This window comes from Vanessa atalanta, chromosome 11 (genome assembly GCF_905147765.1).
Source record: "Vanessa atalanta chromosome 11, ilVanAtal1.2, whole genome shotgun sequence".
In the NCBI taxonomy this organism is placed as follows: domain Eukaryota; kingdom Metazoa; phylum Arthropoda; class Insecta; order Lepidoptera; family Nymphalidae; genus Vanessa; species Vanessa atalanta.
In genome coordinates, this window is record NC_061881.1 from 11,851,099 (window position 1) to 11,871,386 (window position 20,288).

Below are 20,288 nucleotides of genomic sequence, written 5' to 3' on the forward strand. Positions count from 1 at the left end.
TTTTATACTAATATCATCCATTTTTTGTTTATATAATGCTGACCATTATTTGATAAAATATTACAAATTGAATTATAAAGGTATGTAAAGTCATAAATAATTAGGTAGAAAATAAAAAAAAACATATAGAGAAATAGTATTTTTATTAACACCATATTGGAATGTTAATTAATTCATCTTAAAATATAATTTATTGCGGCAACATTACATAATACGGAACTACAAACACATTCGCACAACATTATTACATTCTATTTCATACAATTCCATTCCATTCATTCTATTTGACTGTTTATCTCTATGTTAATTAACTTCTTAAATTATTTTTTTCGTTGAATTTTATCATACTATATATAAATATGAAACACCTTGAATAATTTTTAAATAAATATGTTTTCATGAAATAATAAATACTTAAAAAACTTTTCACTAATAAATTCCAATTAAAACTGCAGTATCTGGATGTAAGTTGGCAAGCATTTAACAATATTTGTTTGAAAATGACTGTATTTAAAGGCTATATAAAATTTCGTACACAGTCAATGGTACCAACCGCGTGGTCTAAAATGTATACCTGTCTAAACAGTTTTGAAATTAAATTAGCGCGATATCATTAATCTTGTATAATCTCTAATATTCACTATGGTGTCACAAAAAAGGGCGTGTTGTGGTTATTGGCGTTACGGAAGCATCCGGAAGCGATCCCGTGACGCCCGCCCAAGGAATGGCACCGTTGGTTTTTTAAAGGGTATTCCAGTGTACTAGTGCGCTTTAGGCGTCCTGGGCATGAGCGAGACCCACATACCCCTAGGTTTTTCTAGCGAGAAAAAAAAATAGACATTGCTACCGGAATTTTGAAAAAATTGAAAAGTATTATATTATCTACAGATATATACAAGAACTGTTTATAGTGTATGATATAGAGGTATAATCAAATCGCATGGAGTATAAGGTTTGTTTATTCTTTACTTCTACGACTGGAATAGGACATATGTGTGATGAATATCGATTCTGCTCGTTATTACACTTGCTCGCTTCAAATTCGAATCCAATACACAGCATACAAGTGAAAGCAACTTCGGTTTTTATATTGGCCACCAGGTTACACGCCTTTGTCTGTAAGTCTCGATGGGGAAACATTTGCATTGGAGCGAGATTTCCAGGGAGTCCCCGCCTGCTGCATATCTGCCAATGGTCACTGGTCTGGAGTCAGCCTTAACGCAGCTGCAGTATAAGTAGCTTCATCAATATTAACTATAAAATTCTTCATATTAATTTATTAACACAATAATCTTATTATTGCAACGATTTTGTAAGTTATAAATAAAACACGATATGATTAGTGAGTTAAGAGTGAGTTAAGCTTTCCACGGCGGTTTGCTCGCATTAAGACTTCGCTTCACTTTGTCCCTCCTTTCTTGCCGGTCCGGTCTGTCGCTGGTCGGTTCTTCGTTCAGGTCTCCAGGGTCCCTCGGGTCGGGAGGAGAATCCGTATCGAAGTTAGGTGGCTTCATAAGAAGCTGTGAGTATAATCATAGTTTATTTTAGTGTAATAAGGAATTCATTAAAGCGTAATGAGGAATATTATAGATATATTTTATTTAATACAAGCAGGGAGACAGGCAAATGGATTCTGATGGTAAATCATACTCGTAAGTGCTTAAGTCAATAGACCATATTTTAAATATACAGCACAAACTATGCCGCAGCTACATCACAGCGATAAAATTAAAAAAAATATACTAGTCTACAAACTATTTTACTTATATTACTTAAATTTTTTTTTTTTTTAAATAAAAGCAATATATGTATAAATATTTCAATGTCACCACGCACCATCTTAACGTACTGCTGCAGCTCCCGGTCGCTGGCGCCGTCGAGGCGCGAGTCGGCGTGCGCGCGCTCGGGTGACGTCACCGACCCTGCCGACGGACACGTCACGTTAGGCGCGGCACACACGTAATGACGTCACCGATTAGGGGCAGGTGTCGCGCAGGTGTCGCGCAGGTGTCGCGCAGGTGTCGCGCCGCTGCGTACCGCGCTCGGGCCCGTGCGTGAGGATGAGCAGCGCCTGGCGCCACTGCGCCTGCATGACGCCGTGCAGCTGCGCCGCCAGCTGCCCGCGCCGCCGCCGGTAGCTCTCCAGCTTGCTCTGCGGGCGGGAGGGTCTCGCGTTATACGCTTTGCGAGCTTGCGGCTCGGAGGTGCGACCTCCTCCGAATGAGTTGGATGTGAGTGAGCGATATAATCGGGTCTGGTACCTCGGCTGTTAAATTAATTTTGATAAGCAAGTAATTGTAAAAATGGAATATAGCTGTACAAATGTGTGTTGTGTGTGAGTGACGTTCTATAGGCAATTACCGATACAAAAAAAGTCAAGCTTGTAGCTCCGGTGTTGTAGACTTTCTAAACCAAACTTTAAAATTAAATAGAGTCAAACATATTAGAATATTTTTTATGCAGACACAGTGACAGTCACTTTTTAAAATACAATTACACCTACTTCGCTACTTCCCTACTTCGCTATTAGTTGAGTTTGCTAAATTGGCGGAAAAGAGTGACTACTGAGTTTCTTTCTTTAACCTTTCCTGTTGATTCTTCTGAGTATAATCTACTTTTCACTCAATCTTACTCTCTTTCCTGTAGTAGCTTTATATTAAACTCCAGATAACGATGCTGTATTATATTATTTATTAGTTTACTTATTCATGATTCGTGTCTGTAATACCTATTATGTCCTAAATAAAGTGATTCTCAGATCATCATTATTTACTATACGAAAATGTAGTAAAAAAATTACCTCCAATAGCCCAATCTTCTCGCTGGCTTGTGCGAGTTGCAGTCTATATAACTTGATCTCTTCTTTCTGTTTCTCTTCCAAAACATTAACTTCAAGTTTGTGTCTGTAAAGAATTTATATATATATACATTTATTTTTATAATATTAATATTTAGTAACAAATTTATTCAGAATAAAATAGATAATTAAATAATTTCTATAAGTGTGTGTATGCCAGTGTTTGTTTCTGTTAATATATAACATAAATTAAGGTTTAATATGTCATAATGTATATATATATAGCTTATAAAAATATATAATTATTACATATGTTGTCAAAAACAATCTTTTACAGATAAGTGTTGTCAGAAGTGGGATTCGAACCCACGCCCACAGAAGTGGACTGCGACCTGAACGCAGCGCCTTAGACCGCTCGGCCATCCTGACTTGGGATACTGTCGCCATTTTTCGGGATACATTCACCTTTGTTAAAACTACTTTATTTAAAAAAAATGTTGAAGGTAGATAACAAACTTGCCGGTTCTTCTCGGTAGAATCTACATTCCGAACCGGTGGTAGCTTCACTTAATATAGTTTGTTAAATGACGATTCAAAAGTGCTTATGACTTATGCCTACTTGAATGAAGTATATTTTGATTTTTGAATGTCTTGAGCCCCATCCTGAACCCCACGCCATTGCATGAGTTCGACAACATTGTGAAAAGGTTGGGCTACGTACCATGAGTTGGCCAGTACGTAGCTTAGATCTTAATCCTATTGAGAATGTTTGAGACAGTTTTGAAAGGCTGTATATGCGAGAAATCTTGTGCGCAAAACAATGGCAGCACTAATAACAGCCATTTGACAAGAATGAAACAAACTTAATAACCCAAACCAGACCTATGCAGAACCGATTAGAATCTGCAATGAGAGCATGACGTGGAGGCAATTCATCTTATTAAAAGAAAAAAAAAAAATATTGTAAAAACCAACTTTTCAATAAACAAACCGAAAGTATTTTTGCTACCTTTATCGTTTATCAAAAATTGAATTGAATTGTCTTTTCCAGTATACAAACATACAGCTAAGAACATATCCCTATATCCCTATCCATATGAATAATGAAAAACTTCAAAGTCAAAGTCAAAAATCTTTATTCAATATAGAAGTGTTTACACTTGCTTATTGATTGTCAAAAATCTACCACCGGTTCGGAATTTAGCACCTCGGACCTGAGAAGAACCGGCGAAAGAAACTCAGCGGGATTTTTTTTTTTTTTACCTTTTGTCCATGTACAATTTTAATTATTTGAAATAGTATTATAATACTATCCTCTAATGAAGTTAACGAACCAAACTATAGGTTTCAATTTAAGTTTATAAAAAAGTTTGAATACTTGGTTAAAATGTCTATATTATATTTAATTAATTTTACTTGGTGGTAGGGCTTTGTGCAAGCCCGTCTAGGTAGGTACTACCCACTCATCAGACATTCTACCGCTAAATAACAGTACACTGTATTGTTGTGTTCCGGTTAGAAAGGTGAGTGAGCCAGTGTAATAGGCACAAGGGACATGACATCTTAGTTCCCAAGATTGGTGGTGCATAGGTGATGTAAGGAATGGTTAATATTTCTTACAGCGCCTTTGTCTATGGGCGGTGGTGACCATTCACCATTAGGTGGCCCATATGCTCGTCCGCCAACCAATACCATAAAAAAAACCTTTCTCAATTTAAAATTTTCAACTTCCAATGTTTTCTTATGAATTGCAGCAGATACATGAAAACACTCACTGCTCCTCGACCCTCGCCAGCTGCTCGCGGCCCGAGGCGACGGCGGCGGCCTCCCGGAGGCGCGCGGCGCGCTGCAGCTCGCCCTCGGCGAGGTCGAGCTGCCGCTGGAACTCCTGCAGCTTGCCCAGCACGGCGTCCTCCAGCTGTTGCTGGTAGTGACTCCTTAGTTCGGTTTTTTGTAGCTCCAGGTGTTTCCGGAGAGTCTTAGCTTCGTCGTCCATGGTGTCCTTGAATAGTTTTGTAACGTTTTTTATTGAATTTTAGAAAGATACCCAAGGTAATTGGCGTGTTATTTTTTTAAAGAATACTAGCAATGCCCCAAATTGATTAAGGTGTTACTAATATTCCTACTTACTCCTCATTTTAAGCTTATTGCTCGTGTCAGGAGTGGGGACGAAAATAGCCCAAGAGGTCGGGATCGGTTCTGTGACTTTTTACGTCACTAGACGGCCCGTAAACCATTGCGCTATTGACGCTACTCTGATTGTAACCTTTGCATTTCACCTTTGGTCAACACGCGTCATGTAATTCTAATTACATAATATAAAATCATGAGGACTATATATATGTATATAATATCAATAAATACGAATACTAAGCTGCAGTCTGTCCATTGCAAATATAAAAATAAACGAATATTAAAAATTATAACCATAACTTATAATATAAGTGATAGATGCTGCACAGTTGTACATTGTTTTTTTTTTTTAAATAACAAAAAATAAGGGTGAATTAACTGAGTAAAAAATTAAAAGAGTGATGTCAGAAGTGGGATTCGAACCCACGCCCACAGAAGTGGACTGCGACCTGAACGCAGCGCCTTAGACCGCTCGGCCATCCTGACTGTACGAAAAGGGATGAATGAAGTGAACTGTTTCAAATTCTCAATTTTTAATGGAAATAATTAAATGTATAATTTGCTTCAAATTTCGGCGACACAATCTCAGTGTAATTAGTGGTTTCATTTTTATTCTGCATGGTTTTGTTAGAATGAACTTTTCTTTAGGAGCAAATGAGTTTAAATTGAATTGATTACAACATTTATTTAACGATTGAAATATTCTAACACAAAAATTTCATGTGTAATGAGATATGTGGGTAGTATTTTTTCAAACATCCAAACTTTATTCTTGATAACTTTATCAATTCTGAAGTCTATTTACAAGTACTTCTAAGTCATCATGGTGCTGAATTAAATTGAATGTAATTATTACATCAATTTAGTAGAGGTTAAGGAACACAGTAAAATTTGTATTTTTTTATTCTAGTACATATTTGCTCAAAAATATCAAATTAAAAATTCAATATTTAAATAGCGCGCGAAAACGCTACTTTGACAATATGGCACTGCAATGGGGTAGGTGACGTCACTTGCCTGTATTGTAATCTGTGGCACATATTATCCACATACAATAGGCAAATGAGGTTAACAAGCAAGTGACGTCATCATAAGCCCGACCAATCAGGAGCCTTTTGTGTCACGTGACAAACGTTTAAAAAAATGCATTTTTATTTATGAATTTTTGAATAAATTATTATTTTCTACTTTTCTTAATAAACAACCATTTTTAAACTCACAATATATACTGATTACAATAATTGACACTTTATTTTTCGCATTGTCAAATAGCCTATAGGTATAACTTACATATGAATATTTGTAAATATGCTTTCCGTTGTATAAATAGGTAGAAATATACTTGAGTAACTTACACATCTCTTTAAAAGATCCCCAACTTGAGTCTGCGCATCACAGAGCTGTCGCTCCAGCATGTTGCACCTTGACCTCTCCTCGTTGACCTTATCCTTGAGTATGTCTCTCTCATCTTGTATGAGTTGTTTCTCATCACTCACTTCTTCTAGTTTATGATTTAATTCAATCATTTTAGATTTTGTTAACTGGTGATCTGCTTTTTCCTGGAAAAAAGTAGCTGCAATTTAGTACCACTAGTAAATTTCTAAGACATTGACAGAGTCGCTGGTTCAGCAGTAGGATGAGAGGCTGTAAAATTTGGCTTGATTGGAGAATTTGGGAATAATCTCAGAGATATACTCTGAGATTATTCCCAAAATCACAGGTGCAATTTGATGGGCAGCACCTGACACCACCACAGGAGTGTTCAAGCACCGTTAGAACTACCAATAACTTGCACTTATAATTGCACACACTCAAAGGCCTCTCACCAAACAACAGAATCAAATTCTAAAGTATGAAGGTTTTGATATACAAACAATATTGGACTCAAAATTTTGAATAAAGTTAAAATTATAAATTATTTTATTTTATGTGTAGTATCAAATTAGGAAAAACCTAACTTTATAAAAATCATAAAAAATAAATGAGAGTTATAAATATATAAGTATCTAAAAAACTCCTAACACAATTTACATAAAACTAATTTTAGATGCAGCACATTTTGGATTATGACATTATTATATAGATTTACTGACTTTAAATTCAGATTATAGACATGACAAGTTCGAATTTCATGTCCTTGTATAGATTAAAAAACTCACCTTTTCTAATGCATCTTCTACATTTTGAACACAGTCCGTTGACTGCTTATTCAACCTCATTACAGTTTCATAATTCTCTTTCAAAACATCTATTTCTTTTTCTTTCAACTTAATCGCATTATCTTTACTTTCAGTAATTTTTTCCATATTTTCTTGTAATTCATTTTTTTCTGCTGTGAGTTTTTTACATTTTTCTTGGTAATCATGAGCCAGGTCAAGTGCTTTGTAAAGTTCTGTTTCAAATTGGTTTGTTTTCTGTAAAATATTATAAAACATAAGTAATTAAAAGTAAGGTGAGTCAGAGCTGAAGTCATAATTTGTACCAGCACATGCAGGTTTCCTCACATTTTCTATCACAACTGAGCACTAATTAATAATAAACACTAATAAAGTACATGAAATTTAAGTGATGCTTGGTTTTTTAAAATTCAAATATTTGAACCATTAAGGCACCTAAACTTATCTTAGTGTAATAATTGAACACTTAATATTATGTGGAAATATTAAAAAAAATATATAATTATTCAGTTTTTAAAATTCTACCTTCTGTGCTTCACCGGCAACCATTTTAAAGTTTTCAACTTCATGGACCATTTTATCTAGAGCTGAACGGTGTCTCTCTTCAGCCCTATCAAGACTGCCAGTGAGTTTGAGCCAGGCTTCCCGGAGCTTGTTGATTGCAGTATCTTTAGCTCTGTCTACTTTCAGAGCTACTGCTAATTTTTCTTGCTGTTCTAGTACCTTCCTTTGCAAATGTTGGATCATTGCTTCACAGTGCTTGAAAAAAAAAATGGTTTAGTTGTTAGTATGCAAACAAAAAGTATTAAGAAATGTATGCATTGAACATTTACCTCTCGTTTTAATCTTTCTTCTTCCAATTTTATACTTTCGACTTTATCAACTCTATCACCTTTTTCTCCCCAAAGTTCACTTAAACTCAACAAATCTGTGTCTATTGAGTCAATTTTGAAATTCCTGTTATCTAAATCAAACGGTCTCATTTGTGGCATTTTAAATTCTTCTCTCTTTAAAGATGTTACTTCGCTAGTGTCAGTTACGGAACTATGAGTGTTATGGCTATAGTTTTGTGACTTATAGTGCTCTAGCACTTTTGACGCTCTGTCCAAGATCTTATTTGATGATGGTTTAAATGACTCAGAATAATTTGAACTCATTTGTGTATTTCTCTTAGGAGTTGATGTAGGTTGTACATCTCTGTTCTCCATAAAGTTTAATCTTCTAATGCTTGGTGATTTTGTGTCTTGTTTAGCCCTTGAAGGTGCAGAGTAATTTGACACATCATTATCAGAACGTACATTTGATGAAGTACCTTGTACTGGTTGGTTGCCACTGTTTTTAACCAAGTAAATATACTTATCGAGAATGGTACTCGGCACTATCCGGCCACTTGGTAATTGAACTTCATCCATATCCTTGGTTTCCAGTTTTTGAGATAAATAATCACCTGTTGCTTTGATAACATTTTCAGGACTAGCACTCTGTTCTTTTTTTGTGTCTGCTGTATCGTATGACTCGACTTTCGTGAGGAATTCGTCTATTTCATGGAGAAGAAGTCTATCGTTCTTTTTACTAGGTGTTGATACTATGCTGCTAATGTCTCCGTCCATACTTTGGGCGTCATTTAAATGTTCAACACGCTTAAAGTTAACGTCGTCTTTATATTTTAAGGAGTGAATAATATTATCGTTAGTAGTGATTGTATCAAGACTGGTCACAGACACGTCTTTAGCTCTTTCTTTTCTAAGTTTACGGCGCCGTCTGCGCGGGAAAGTGAAACATTTTCGTTCAATACTCCGACTGTCAAGACTTTCCGAATCCCATACCTTACGCTTGGCAGAACCGACACTAGAAAAAGCGTTACTCGTGTCCAGTTCTAACGATTCCAAACGGGATTCTAAAGTATGGACTTGGTCAACCAGTTTGCCTAAAACTTGAGCTGTGCATGAAACAGGTTTATGAACTACTGTTCTTGAGGATTCGAGAAAAGAATCCTCAGAACCTGAGCTATAAACTAGGAAGAAATTCGGTGGTATCAGCAAAAGCACATCAGTGTCGTCGGTCTCACTCATCACAGAAGTTCCACAATTTAATTGCAAAATAAACTAAAGCCATTATATTTATATAATATAGAAATTTGTTTGCATTTGCCACTTAATTTTATAAATAATCGTACACTAATCTACATAAACAGCCGTTTATTTATTTTGTTTGTAATTTATTGGCTGTTGGTAACTTGGTAAGTTGAACTTGAAGTTTGAAGTTTTGAACCTTTTATATTAGAATTTGAAAGTTGGCGTCCTGGAAACGTTCCGTTACGCCGAATAAAAAAATCATTCCGTTAACATTGACAATAGTTAGTTCTGTGTATATATACATCTTTTTAGTATGTTTTCTATAGGTAAATGATTGTTTATTATTTTCATTATATTAATACAAGAAATAATCAGAAACTGTTTCTAGTTTACAATTATTTTATTTTAATAAGATATTTACTAAAGCAGAACTAATCACAGTATATTAAATATTAAAGAGAGAATAATTGGGAAAATATGTTTATAATAATTACTATTCTTTTATTATTTCAAATACAGATGTACTTAAATAAATAATATCTGAAATAGATTTAATAATCTTAAATATAATGATCATATAATACAGATAATTTAATCATATAAATTCATTTATTTTTTCTTAATAAGCATACAATATACATGAAAAGTATACTTACTGACATTGTAAGCTTAATTTCTATTATGAACAACTGAAATCTTCATTTTATAACTTGGAAATATTGAAATAACTTATCAAGATTTTTGATATTAACATTATTAATATTCTTTTGATATTGTAATGGAATTATAATTGTACAAAATAACAGTTTAATTAACTGGACTTTAGAACAAACTTAAATTAATGCTTATAATAAAACCAACAAATATTAAAATAGAAAAAATCTTATACAAAACACATACAATTTTTTATTTTATTGACATTCTTAAATCTATTTACATTAGAAATTATTTTTCAAATCAAGAAGCCCTAACTGCATTCAATGGTGCTTGTTTAATGAAGGAGTCAAGTTTATTTTTAAATAATTCACTTGTAATTGGTTCTCCAATTCCACACATTGGATTTCTTACAACATATTTAACATAAATGTCCCCGTAAATCTTTTTTAATAGCTCCCTGACACCTTGAGCTTGGTTATCAGTGTTCATAACAAATTTGATTCCCGATGGAGTCTCTAAACAATGTAGGGTATATTTTGATGTTTTGTAGTTCATGAAGCCTTCCTTTGGATCCAGAGGAGATATTTTAGCAACAAATGATTTTATCGAGAACAGCATGCCATACATTAGTTTTCCTTCCTGAAATAATAATGTGTTTAATTTTTTTTTAATTTATATAAATGCTACAAAGTATTACAATATCCAAGGGGACACTTCATTTTATAGTAGATTTTCTAAATGTAATAATGTATTTCAAGCAGTGTTTGGAAGTTTTCTATATTATAATTCAAATCTGATCAATATTAATTTGTTCCATTTTTAATAAATGTAAAAGCATAAAAATAATATAAATATTACCTCCTCCCGAGACATTCCAGATTGTTTGGACCTGTTCCACTCTCCATAGTAAAGTAAGGTGCCATAGCGATCGAAAATATATAAGTTATGAATCGTCATTATGAAACTGCTACATTTACTTCAAATATAATAAAAGAAAATATCAGAATATAAATATTTAATTAGACAGTTTCAATAGTACAGCTGATATTTGGATTGTATGTTCAATCAGTAAATGACATTTAGATTAGACTATAAATGAGTTTGACATTCCTGGGACAACTGAAAGTCTGAAACATCATATTCGTAAAAAAATATTAAAGATAAAATTAATATTTCTATTTAAATAAATAAAAAATATCTAATTTAAATACAAGTAATATTATCATTTTCACTAATACTTCGAAGGCGTATTCATAATATATCATAAATTTAATTGGATATATTAAATAATTTATTTATCATATACTTCAAATGTCTTTGTCGCTAAATCTAACCTGGTTTTACAATACTTTCTTTGTGTTTTCTAATTTAATAATATTTAAAGGACTAGAGAAATTTGCTGTACCATAGCATTGATAGCAGTAGTACTCTGAAAAAAGAAATGAATCTCACCGTAAAATTAATAGGATACACGTTTCAAAATAGCATATCGCTTTAAGTCAGTTATCAACATTTCACGAGTGCGATGCGTAAAGAATTCTTTCAGAATCGCACTGCAGGTTTCAGCCAAAAGATCTACAGACTTACAAAGTAGCGTTAAAACTTTCGTGTCAGGCGATATAGATATTTAAAACTAGTTTTTCTCTTATATTGTTTGCTTTGTTTTAATTTCTGATAATTTTCTATTCCATTTAAGTAGTTTGTTCAAGCTGATCAAAACTATTCTATTACCAATCTGGAAAAAAGATTTCAGAATTTAATCATATTTTACTAAAACATAAAATGTGTTTGACCGTACAGTGAAGCACAGTTCACAAAAAATAATTAATACAAGTAAATTTATAATTAAAAAATTTAATTGTATAGATTACCGCCTAAAAATAAAGGATATCAGCCGTAGGCGTAGCACAGATTCAAAAGCAAAATGATTACTTTAGTCTATAACTTAATACTTATGTGTTATCTTTAATTTGAGTGAATTGGAATTTGAGTAAGATATAAGAATTCATTAAGTGTGAACCTTGTTCTCGAACACGAAAACGAAAATGATGTAAATAGTACAAAATAAACGCAATTATACTGTAATAGTAATAATCTATATAAATATATATTTTAACGAAATTCGGTACATTTTATATGTTGGTAAGCATTATTTTACTGTTTAAGGTTAAATTCAGTGATTGGCTTTGAGGTTATATTCTTACCTAATACTCGATTGCAGAATTATATACTTTAAAAAAAAATGGATGAATATTCAAGAGAACCTTGCCCTTGGCGTATTTTGGATGACTCTGGCGGCGCATTTTTGATGGGAGCGATCGGCGGTGGTATCTTTCATTCAATAAAAGGGTTCAGAAATGCTCCCGTAGGATTCAGTAGAAAAATGGTATGAATCAAATATTTTCTATTTTAAGTAGAAAATTATAACTAAAAAAAATATGTTATAAATTCAGATACTTATATGATGATATTTAGACGAAGATTTAGAAATGTCGATTTATAATGATAAATTTTGCGCAGTATTATTTGGCAAGTCTTCTACGCAAGTTTAATCATTTTGAAATAAAATGAAGTATAAATAGCATTTTAATTTGTACATTGTATAGAACAATCACTTCTTTTTTTTAGCTTGGTAGCTTAGCAGCTATGAAGGAAAGGTCACCGATTGTAGGAGGAAACTTTGCAGTATGGGGAGGAATGTTTTCAACAATTGATTGTTCACTTGTTTATTTACGACAAAAGGAAGATCCATGGAACTCGATCATGAGTGGTGCACTAACAGGAGGCATCCTTGCAGCTCGAAATGGTACTATGCAGCATTTACTCACTTGTATTACTGTTGCAGAGAGTCTTTTCCAAAAATATTTTTCTTCTCATAAGATGTATATTGTATTCCAATAGCAGAAGTATATATAAACAAAAATTATACAAAAAATTATATTTGCTATATTATGCACTACAAATAGTTCTTATTCAAATTTTTTTTTATATAACATTATTCTAATTAATAATAATATGTGTATGACGTATATATAATCTTCAATATGATAACCACTTTCGATAAGTTTGCCGACATTCAAAACATATTTTATCCTTGAAAAAATAATAATAGCTTTGCTTGGTAGTCCTACTTGATGCTTAGTCTAAGCGGATTAAGGATAGAAAATTAAATATCCACCATAATGATGTAATAAATGCAAGAAATGAAGCTTTGTGTTATTGATAGATAACTAATAACCATGTTAATCCAGGTGTTCCGGCAATGGCAGGCAGTGCACTTGTTGGAGGTGTCCTTCTAGCACTAATCGAGGGTATTAGTATCATGTTCACAAGAATAACATCAGAACAGTTCAAACCACAGCAGCCAATATTTGAAGATCCTTCAATTTTAGGTCAAAGCCAGGCACAAGGACAAAGTTTTCAATAGATTTATGTTTTAAATTAATTACACAAGATTGTATAGGTAAAGTTATACTCAGTAATGAGATATTTTCAAATCGATTCATTCATTTGTTTTAAATTATCAAGCAAATTAACAAAACAAGCCAAACTTACTGCCTATGGTTTAGGCCATTAAGTCATTTTTAAAATAAATGCTTATTTTAATTTTTTATACTGTAAACATCTTTATGGTGTTAACTTAAGTTTCAGTAAGGTGAATTTTCATATGACAAAATTATTTTTGATTTATAATTTTTGGAATATGAGATTACAAATGCTGGTTAAAGGCAACTGGATACCTATTATGTTGTGAATTCTTATGACACATGCAATCTTTGCTTTTGATTCACATGTATACCCTTTTGGCCATCTTGGCTTTCATATGTGATCCAATGAAATTATATCATATGCACAAAATTATCAAATAAGAGTATGTTTGAAAAATTTCATCAAATAACTTTAATATTACAATCTTGTTAAAGAATTTTCCGTGCTTTGGTATAATTTATTTACTAAAAATTTTCCCCAATCTGAATTTTTGAGTGAATTATTTGCATCTGTGATATTTTCAGTTTGATACTGATTGCTCATAATTTCACTTGACAAATGTGAATTTTTTGTTTTTGAATATGGAACATAGTTTGTCTATGTTTATTTTAAATATCATAATTTATGTTAGCAAAGTTAACATACAACATATTTATTTGTTTCCCATATTGTTGTAGTGTTTGACTGAATTGTTAGAAAGCTGTTCATAATAAAGATTTAATAAATTTTAGAAGATTTATTTATTCATTCTTCTATATTAAGTCTTACTTGTGATTGTCTTTCTGACACTGTTATTAATATTATTTTTGCTGGCTTAAATTATGGTGTTCCATTTGTGAAAATAGATACCAAATAAATATTTGTAAAAAATGTTTGTTTTTATTATTCCTTATCCAATTATTTCTAATATTAATTTGTTCTACATAAAAACTTTTAAATCAATTAGTTCTAGTATAACATACATGGTTTGTAATAATTGAAAAAACATGGTTAACATTAAAAGCTCTATGATTAGAGATATCTGAGATTGCATTAGGATATTTGTTGTTTTGTCTACATCATTAAAAAGTTTAAAGTGTAAATAATTATAACAATAAATAGGGCACATTTTGTTTTTCTAATTAATAAATTAGTGACAAAATAAATAATACTTAATAAACTTATGTTAAAGATTTGATATCATTTAATGCGACTGTAAACTGGATGGTTTGATCTCGGCTGCATTTTCGCCCACTTTTCTTATTTCTTTGATGACATGAGCTAGCACTTCAGGATCCACTCCTAATTCACAAAGCCTAATGCATATAGTTAGGGCTTCAGCGTCCAAACCGGTGCTGAGAAGTTGAGAAATTTGAAAAAGCATTTGAAAAGTTTCACGAGCTTGTCCCACTTGAGCGTTTTTTTCTGAGGTCATAGTGAAGTACTGAAATAAAATTATAACTTTAATCACGGTAAATACTGTTATAACTCAATGATTTATTATTTTTATGTGCATTCTTACTATTATGTTTTTATTTATTGTATCCCAAATGAATAACTACTTTAGTGGTTGACCGTTTTTAATTTTAAACCCAAAACAATTTGCTTTGCGGATAAGTCAAGTTTATCTACCAAATGTCAAAAGTCATATGTCAGATGTCCAATATCGCCGTGGATTCTTGCACTTAGTAACCCATTTTTTTGCGTCATCTTTTTCTGTATAAATATACTTGTGCCAAAATAATACTGTTAGACGTTATTATGTAATTTTAATGAAGATTATGATTAATCTTCATTAGAATTTGTTACCTTGAAATATTTAAAATGGATTAGAATATTTTTTGCCATACGATACAATTAGCAAGACTTCATTTTTTATTTTTTTTCCATCCTCTTACAATTTACTCCAGTTATTTGTATTTCTAATTATCATAAGTTACTCTCGTTTTCAAATTATTTGGCGCGTGGCCGACTGGACCTGATTCGCGGCGTTTCTACTTCATTCGCTGTTTCGTCTTCTATATCATTTGTGTTAATTAAGTGTTACTTATTAGGCATAAAATCACTTATTATTATAAGCCTAGTAAGTTGTGGTATCGTAGCTGAATCAACATGGCGACTGTGCAAATTAAAAATGATAAAGTATATAAGTATAAAACTGCCTAAAACAATTTGGTCCAAATAAATTAGGTTGAATTAAAGAAAATATTATTAAAAGTCATAATCAAATTTTCTGAAGTAGATGTTTAAAGTATATAAGTGTTATAGTGTATGAAGTATGGGTAAGCCTTTTTAAGCGACTGTGTATCTCGAGCAAGTTCATTGACGCTTTTTGGTATCAGGGTAAACTAATTAACGTTTCTAGGATCTTTTTAATAAGTGCATGCAAATCGGACTGCTCTCAAAGTCGTCGATGGAGAGTAAATTGTGATTGTAACCTTACTTTCGAATATTTTTTTATTTTTTTATTTTATTTGTTTGTAATCAACAGCGTTTTTCAAAACATAATTATAGTTTTACATTGATTTAAAATGTAAGGCCAAAAAGATTACAATGTTTAAAGTATTGAAAATAAACATTAACAGAATGACTCAAACAGAAAAAATATAACAGACCAAACATTAAAATATTGAAATATTGAACGATATTCACAATGGAAGCACGAGCTCGCGTTGTCTCGCGCTGGTTTGTGTCTGTGTGTGTGTGTGTGTGTGTGTGGTGAGTTTGGATGTATGTGTGGTTTGTGTAATTATTTTACTTTTTGTGAGCTATTATTTCTTTTTTAAATTGTGTTTTGGGTAAATGAAATATATCTAAATGAGAGAATATTTTATTGTACGTTCTCGCAAGACGCAAAGTAATAGAATTTTTGGCGTAATTTGTGTTACATTTAGGCACAGAAAGTAGGTTTACATTTCGTGGTCTAAAGGGAGAAACATTGAGTGAAAAAGACGATACTAAGCTAGGACAATCAGTTCTACCAGTCAAAATAGCCTGTAGTAAAAGCATATCACTCAAGTTTCTTCTTTGTTCGAGAGATTCCATTCTATAATAGACACAGGCTTCCTCATAACTGTTAAATTTTTTGAAATCTTTAAATGCTAAGTACTTGAGGAACTGTTTCTGTATGGATTCGAGTCTTTGAATGTGGTTGGAATATAAGGGCGACCAGATATTATTCGCGTATTCCAGTATACTCCTAACGTACACATAGTACAGTGTCTTAATACATTCGATGTTACTGAAAGAACTAGTTGCTCGCTTGATAAAGCCTAGTTGTTTAAACGCCCTATTTACGACAACTTCAATATGTTCAATCATCGATAATTTGGAATCAATTTTGATACCTAGGTCTCTAATAGTATTAATTTTTGAAATGTTTGTGTTATTTATTTTATAGTTGAAAGAAGTTAATTGTCTTTTACGAGTCAAAGTTATATAGTGACATTTTTTTATATTAACTACTATTCTGTTTTTAGCATAGTATTCTGATAGGGCATTTAGGTCTTCTTGCAATTTGCGACAATCTTCAATAGAACGTACTTTAAGGAAAACTTTTTTATCATCAGCGAACATTAAATAATGTGAATACTTCAGGCAGTTTCCAATATCAAAAAGATATGCGTTATATAAAAGAGGACCCAAAATGGATCCCTGGGGTACCCCTGATGGAATGGATACAAAGTCACTTTTAGCACTGCCTGTTACTACTGCTTGCATGCGATTTTTAATATATGATGTCAACCACCGGAGCAAGTTACCATTAATTCCAAGGACGCTGAGCTTCTGTAAGAGAATGATGTGATCTACACGGTCGAACGCTTTTTCAAAATCCGTGTAGATAACGTCAACTTGACTATTTTCGTCCATGCTCAACACATTGAGGATTGATATGGGTCGATAGTTTTCTATTTGGGTGTTAAGTCCACTTTTGTGGATGGGTACTATAAGGGCTTCTTTCCATATGTCAGGGAAGCTACAGAAAACATTGATGGATAGGTTAAAAATTATGGAGACTGGTTTCGCTAAATATTTGGCACATTTATTTAAGAAAAAAGGAGGAATACCATCACTACCCGCACCCTTATTGGTCTTAAGTGATTTAAGCAGTTTAAGTACGTCATCGTCGTCAATAATTATTTTGCTAAGGGATTCTCTGTGTGTTGAATTTGGGATGTTTAATGCGTCACATGAGTTATCGGGTTTTATAAAAACACTCTCAAAGAATTGGCTAAAGCCTTTACATATAGAAGGTTCATCTGTATATGTGGTATTGCCAAGGGTAAGTTTTGTAGGATAGCCGTTTTTGTTAATTTTTAATGACTTTGTGTAAGAGAACAGAAGTTTAGGGTCCTTGAGAATGTAAGCTTGCATGCGTTGAGTGTAAGATGTGTGGCATTTGCTTTGAACCATTTTTTGTCTTGCCCTTAGTATAACAAACTCGTCATAGTCTCGAGGATTATTATGTTTTTTCCATAATTTATGTTTTTTAAGTTTTTCTTTTACTATGTGTATTAGTGATTTGGAATACCAGATTGGAAAATTAGACTTAAATTTAACCGTTACAGGAACAAAATTTTTAATAGCCTCCCTTAAGATTGAGTAAAATATCTCGATAACATCCTTTCGCATTTTTTTGAGGGCACAAATAAGTACGCCTCCGCCCTTTTTTTTCTTGGATGTTTCATGGTTTCGGTCGCATCGTAGAACATCATACCTATTATCGCAGATTTCGCTGTCGTATATACTATCTGTAAGCCATGATTCTGTTATCAAAATTAAGTCAAAATTATGACTTAAGATATTATGCCTAATTTCGTCTGTCTTAGTGCGTAGACCTCGTACATTTTGGTATAATATACTTAAAGGATTAGCACCTGAAGATGTGCATGGTGAGTACCGTAATATTGTTCAAATCCGTATATAAAGATGTGCGCAATGCGCAACTCATATTATTAAAAAGTATAGAGAAAAAATAGGATACAACGCGTAAAATTTTATCTATTAAAGACAGATCGATTTTTTCGAGATGATTGTTTGCTGTATGATGAATGCGATTTGGAATTACAAGCTGAAGTGTGTGTAATATAGCATCTTGTTTATTTGTGCGTTTGCGGAACTTGAAATATTTCAATTTTTGTGTTTTGAGTGAGAGTGTTTTGAGTGAGAGTGTTTTGAGTGAGAGTGTTGAGTGTGTGTAGTGTGTGCATTGCGAATATTTACAAAAAAAGATAAGGTCCATCAAAAATCCTGAAGCGTATTCAAACAACTCAATAATTATACAATATTTCAATGACAGGTTGTCAATGATTACTCTATCTTCTGTAGGTCTTTTTCGAAACGTATATTCAGAGCCGGTGATTCTTCGTTTTTCCTTAAAAAAATGCTACAATTTCTGACCCAGACAAACTTGTACGCTTTTTTATGAGCTAAAGTTTTAGCTGCTTTAAGTAGCTGCTTGTTTTCTGGGGTAAGATGCTCGTTGGCAAAAATTTTTTTATCCATTCCTTCCATGCCTATGTCCCTTGTGCAGATACCTTTTTTCCTTTTTAGACTAGAAATTATTTTATCCTTGCATAGTCGGTCCCTTAGCTTTACTACGATTGGTTTAGGTCTACCAGCTACAGTTACTTGTGGCTGGACTCGATGCGCGAATTCGATGCCATCGTTTATGCTTTGTTAAATAAAATTGACAATCTGTCTTAAGGCATACGACTGAGAAAACTGTTGGTGCCATCGGTTCGGAATGGAGATTCTATTGACAACAACTCAGTAGTTCGTCTGCTCTAACATTTAAAATACAAAGTTAGTTTATAATATATCCTGTCTGTAAGTCAACAAGTACTAAATCCACAACCAATGTTTATGTTGACATTCACCGTGACCATAAAATCACCTTATAGGTTTCCCAAATATGCAAGCGCATGAGAGAACCACAGGATGTGACTGAAATTGCGTTTTAAAAACTTAGTTTAGTAATGTGCAGAACATTCCGATAAGCGATACGCTTCAGCTATCTTACATACTTTCAGGAACGGACAAGAAGTCATTCGTTTTTGAGTTATGTAGTAACACAAAACTAAAGAAATATAAATACTACTTTTTATTCATATTTTTTTTAGTTTTGTATTTTATTAAAATCTAAATTTGTAAATAAATATTTTATATGACTGAACGTACGTAAGTTCCGCTCAAACCACCTAGATGTCCGAAAATCCATAACAGCGCGATTTCTATGGTATTTTCTGCTTCGCACAACCACTTTGTGGAACCAGCTTCACCAGCGGATACGATTGGGAACCTTCAAAAAATGAGCCTACACCTCTCTTAAAGGCGGGCAACACAACTGCTAGCCCTCTGGTGTTGCAGATGTCCATGGGCAGTGGTAGACACTTTCCATAGGATTACCCTCCTGCCCGTTTGCCACCTATACCATAAAAAAGTATTTAAAATAATAGTATAACAATAACTGAAAACTTGAAATGATTGGTTTATTTTGTGTTATGTACATACATACAAGTGGTATTTATTTTTGATTGGCTTAATCGTTGCTCTTTGTCTTGTTTTGTCTATTACTTACTTTACAAGATTAAACAATCTATGACTTCAACTTCACTTGGTGGTAAGGTTTGTTTTAATCTCTCGGTATGTATGCCGCTCATCAGCTATTCCACTGCCAAACAGCAATACATAGTTAGTTATGTTTCGGTTTGAATAGTCAATCAGAGCGATGTTATGATCTTAGTTCCCAAGGTTGGTGGTGTAGTGGCGATTTGCTGGTCCGCTTAACTATGGTAAAAATAAAAAAAATTAAATTATCTCGCGAATAATTAAAAAAAGGTATTTATGGGCATACAGGGGCACAAAATTTTGAGTTGTAAAGTCTTCCATTTTCGCAATGTTTAACGGTCTCGGAAAATCTACAAGACTAAAAGGGCAAGATTGCAAAAAATAACAACCGAAGGAAGGATGACAGATTGT

At 32.9% G+C, this 20,288-nt stretch overlaps 3 protein-coding genes and 2 non-coding genes across 5 annotated transcripts; 1 reads left to right on the plus strand and 4 right to left on the minus strand.

The window, feature by feature from the left end:
* Positions 1–816: 816 nt before the first annotated feature.
* Positions 817–9,357, minus strand: LOC125067447 (interaptin). The gene is made up of 9 exons (XM_047676064.1): positions 7,941–9,357; positions 7,633–7,866; positions 7,090–7,344; positions 6,286–6,489; positions 4,573–4,799; positions 2,801–2,903; positions 2,038–2,152; positions 1,837–1,922; positions 817–1,520 (listed from the first exon to the last, which is right to left on the minus strand). Exons 1-9 carry the CDS (start codon positions 9,177–9,179, stop codon positions 1,359–1,361), a joined length of 2,625 nt encoding a protein of 874 aa, XP_047532020.1. The 5' UTR covers positions 9,180–9,357; the 3' UTR covers positions 817–1,358.
* Trnal-cag lies at positions 3,143–3,226 on the minus strand. The gene has a single exon. It is a non-coding gene; the product is annotated as a tRNA-Leu (tRNA).
* Positions 5,333–5,416, minus strand: Trnal-cag. The gene has a single exon. It is a non-coding gene; the product is annotated as a tRNA-Leu (tRNA).
* Positions 9,358–9,893: 536 nt separating the features above from the next.
* LOC125067323 (trafficking protein particle complex subunit 1) lies at positions 9,894–10,952 on the minus strand. The gene is made up of 2 exons (XM_047675861.1): positions 10,698–10,952; positions 9,894–10,478 (listed from the first exon to the last, which is right to left on the minus strand). The coding sequence occupies exons 1-2, from the start codon at positions 10,794–10,796 to the stop codon at positions 10,140–10,142; spliced, it is 438 nt and encodes a 145-aa protein (XP_047531817.1). The 5' UTR covers positions 10,797–10,952; the 3' UTR covers positions 9,894–10,139.
* Positions 10,953–11,821: 869 nt separating this feature from the next.
* LOC125067414 (mitochondrial import inner membrane translocase subunit Tim17-B) lies at positions 11,822–14,192 on the plus strand. Its single transcript, XM_047676014.1, has 4 exons — positions 11,822–11,981; positions 12,061–12,225; positions 12,468–12,645; positions 13,091–14,192. Exons 2-4 carry the CDS (start codon positions 12,082–12,084, stop codon positions 13,264–13,266), a joined length of 498 nt encoding a protein of 165 aa, XP_047531970.1. The 5' UTR covers positions 11,822–11,981; positions 12,061–12,081; the 3' UTR covers positions 13,267–14,192.
* Positions 14,193–20,288: the final 6,096 nt, after the last annotated feature.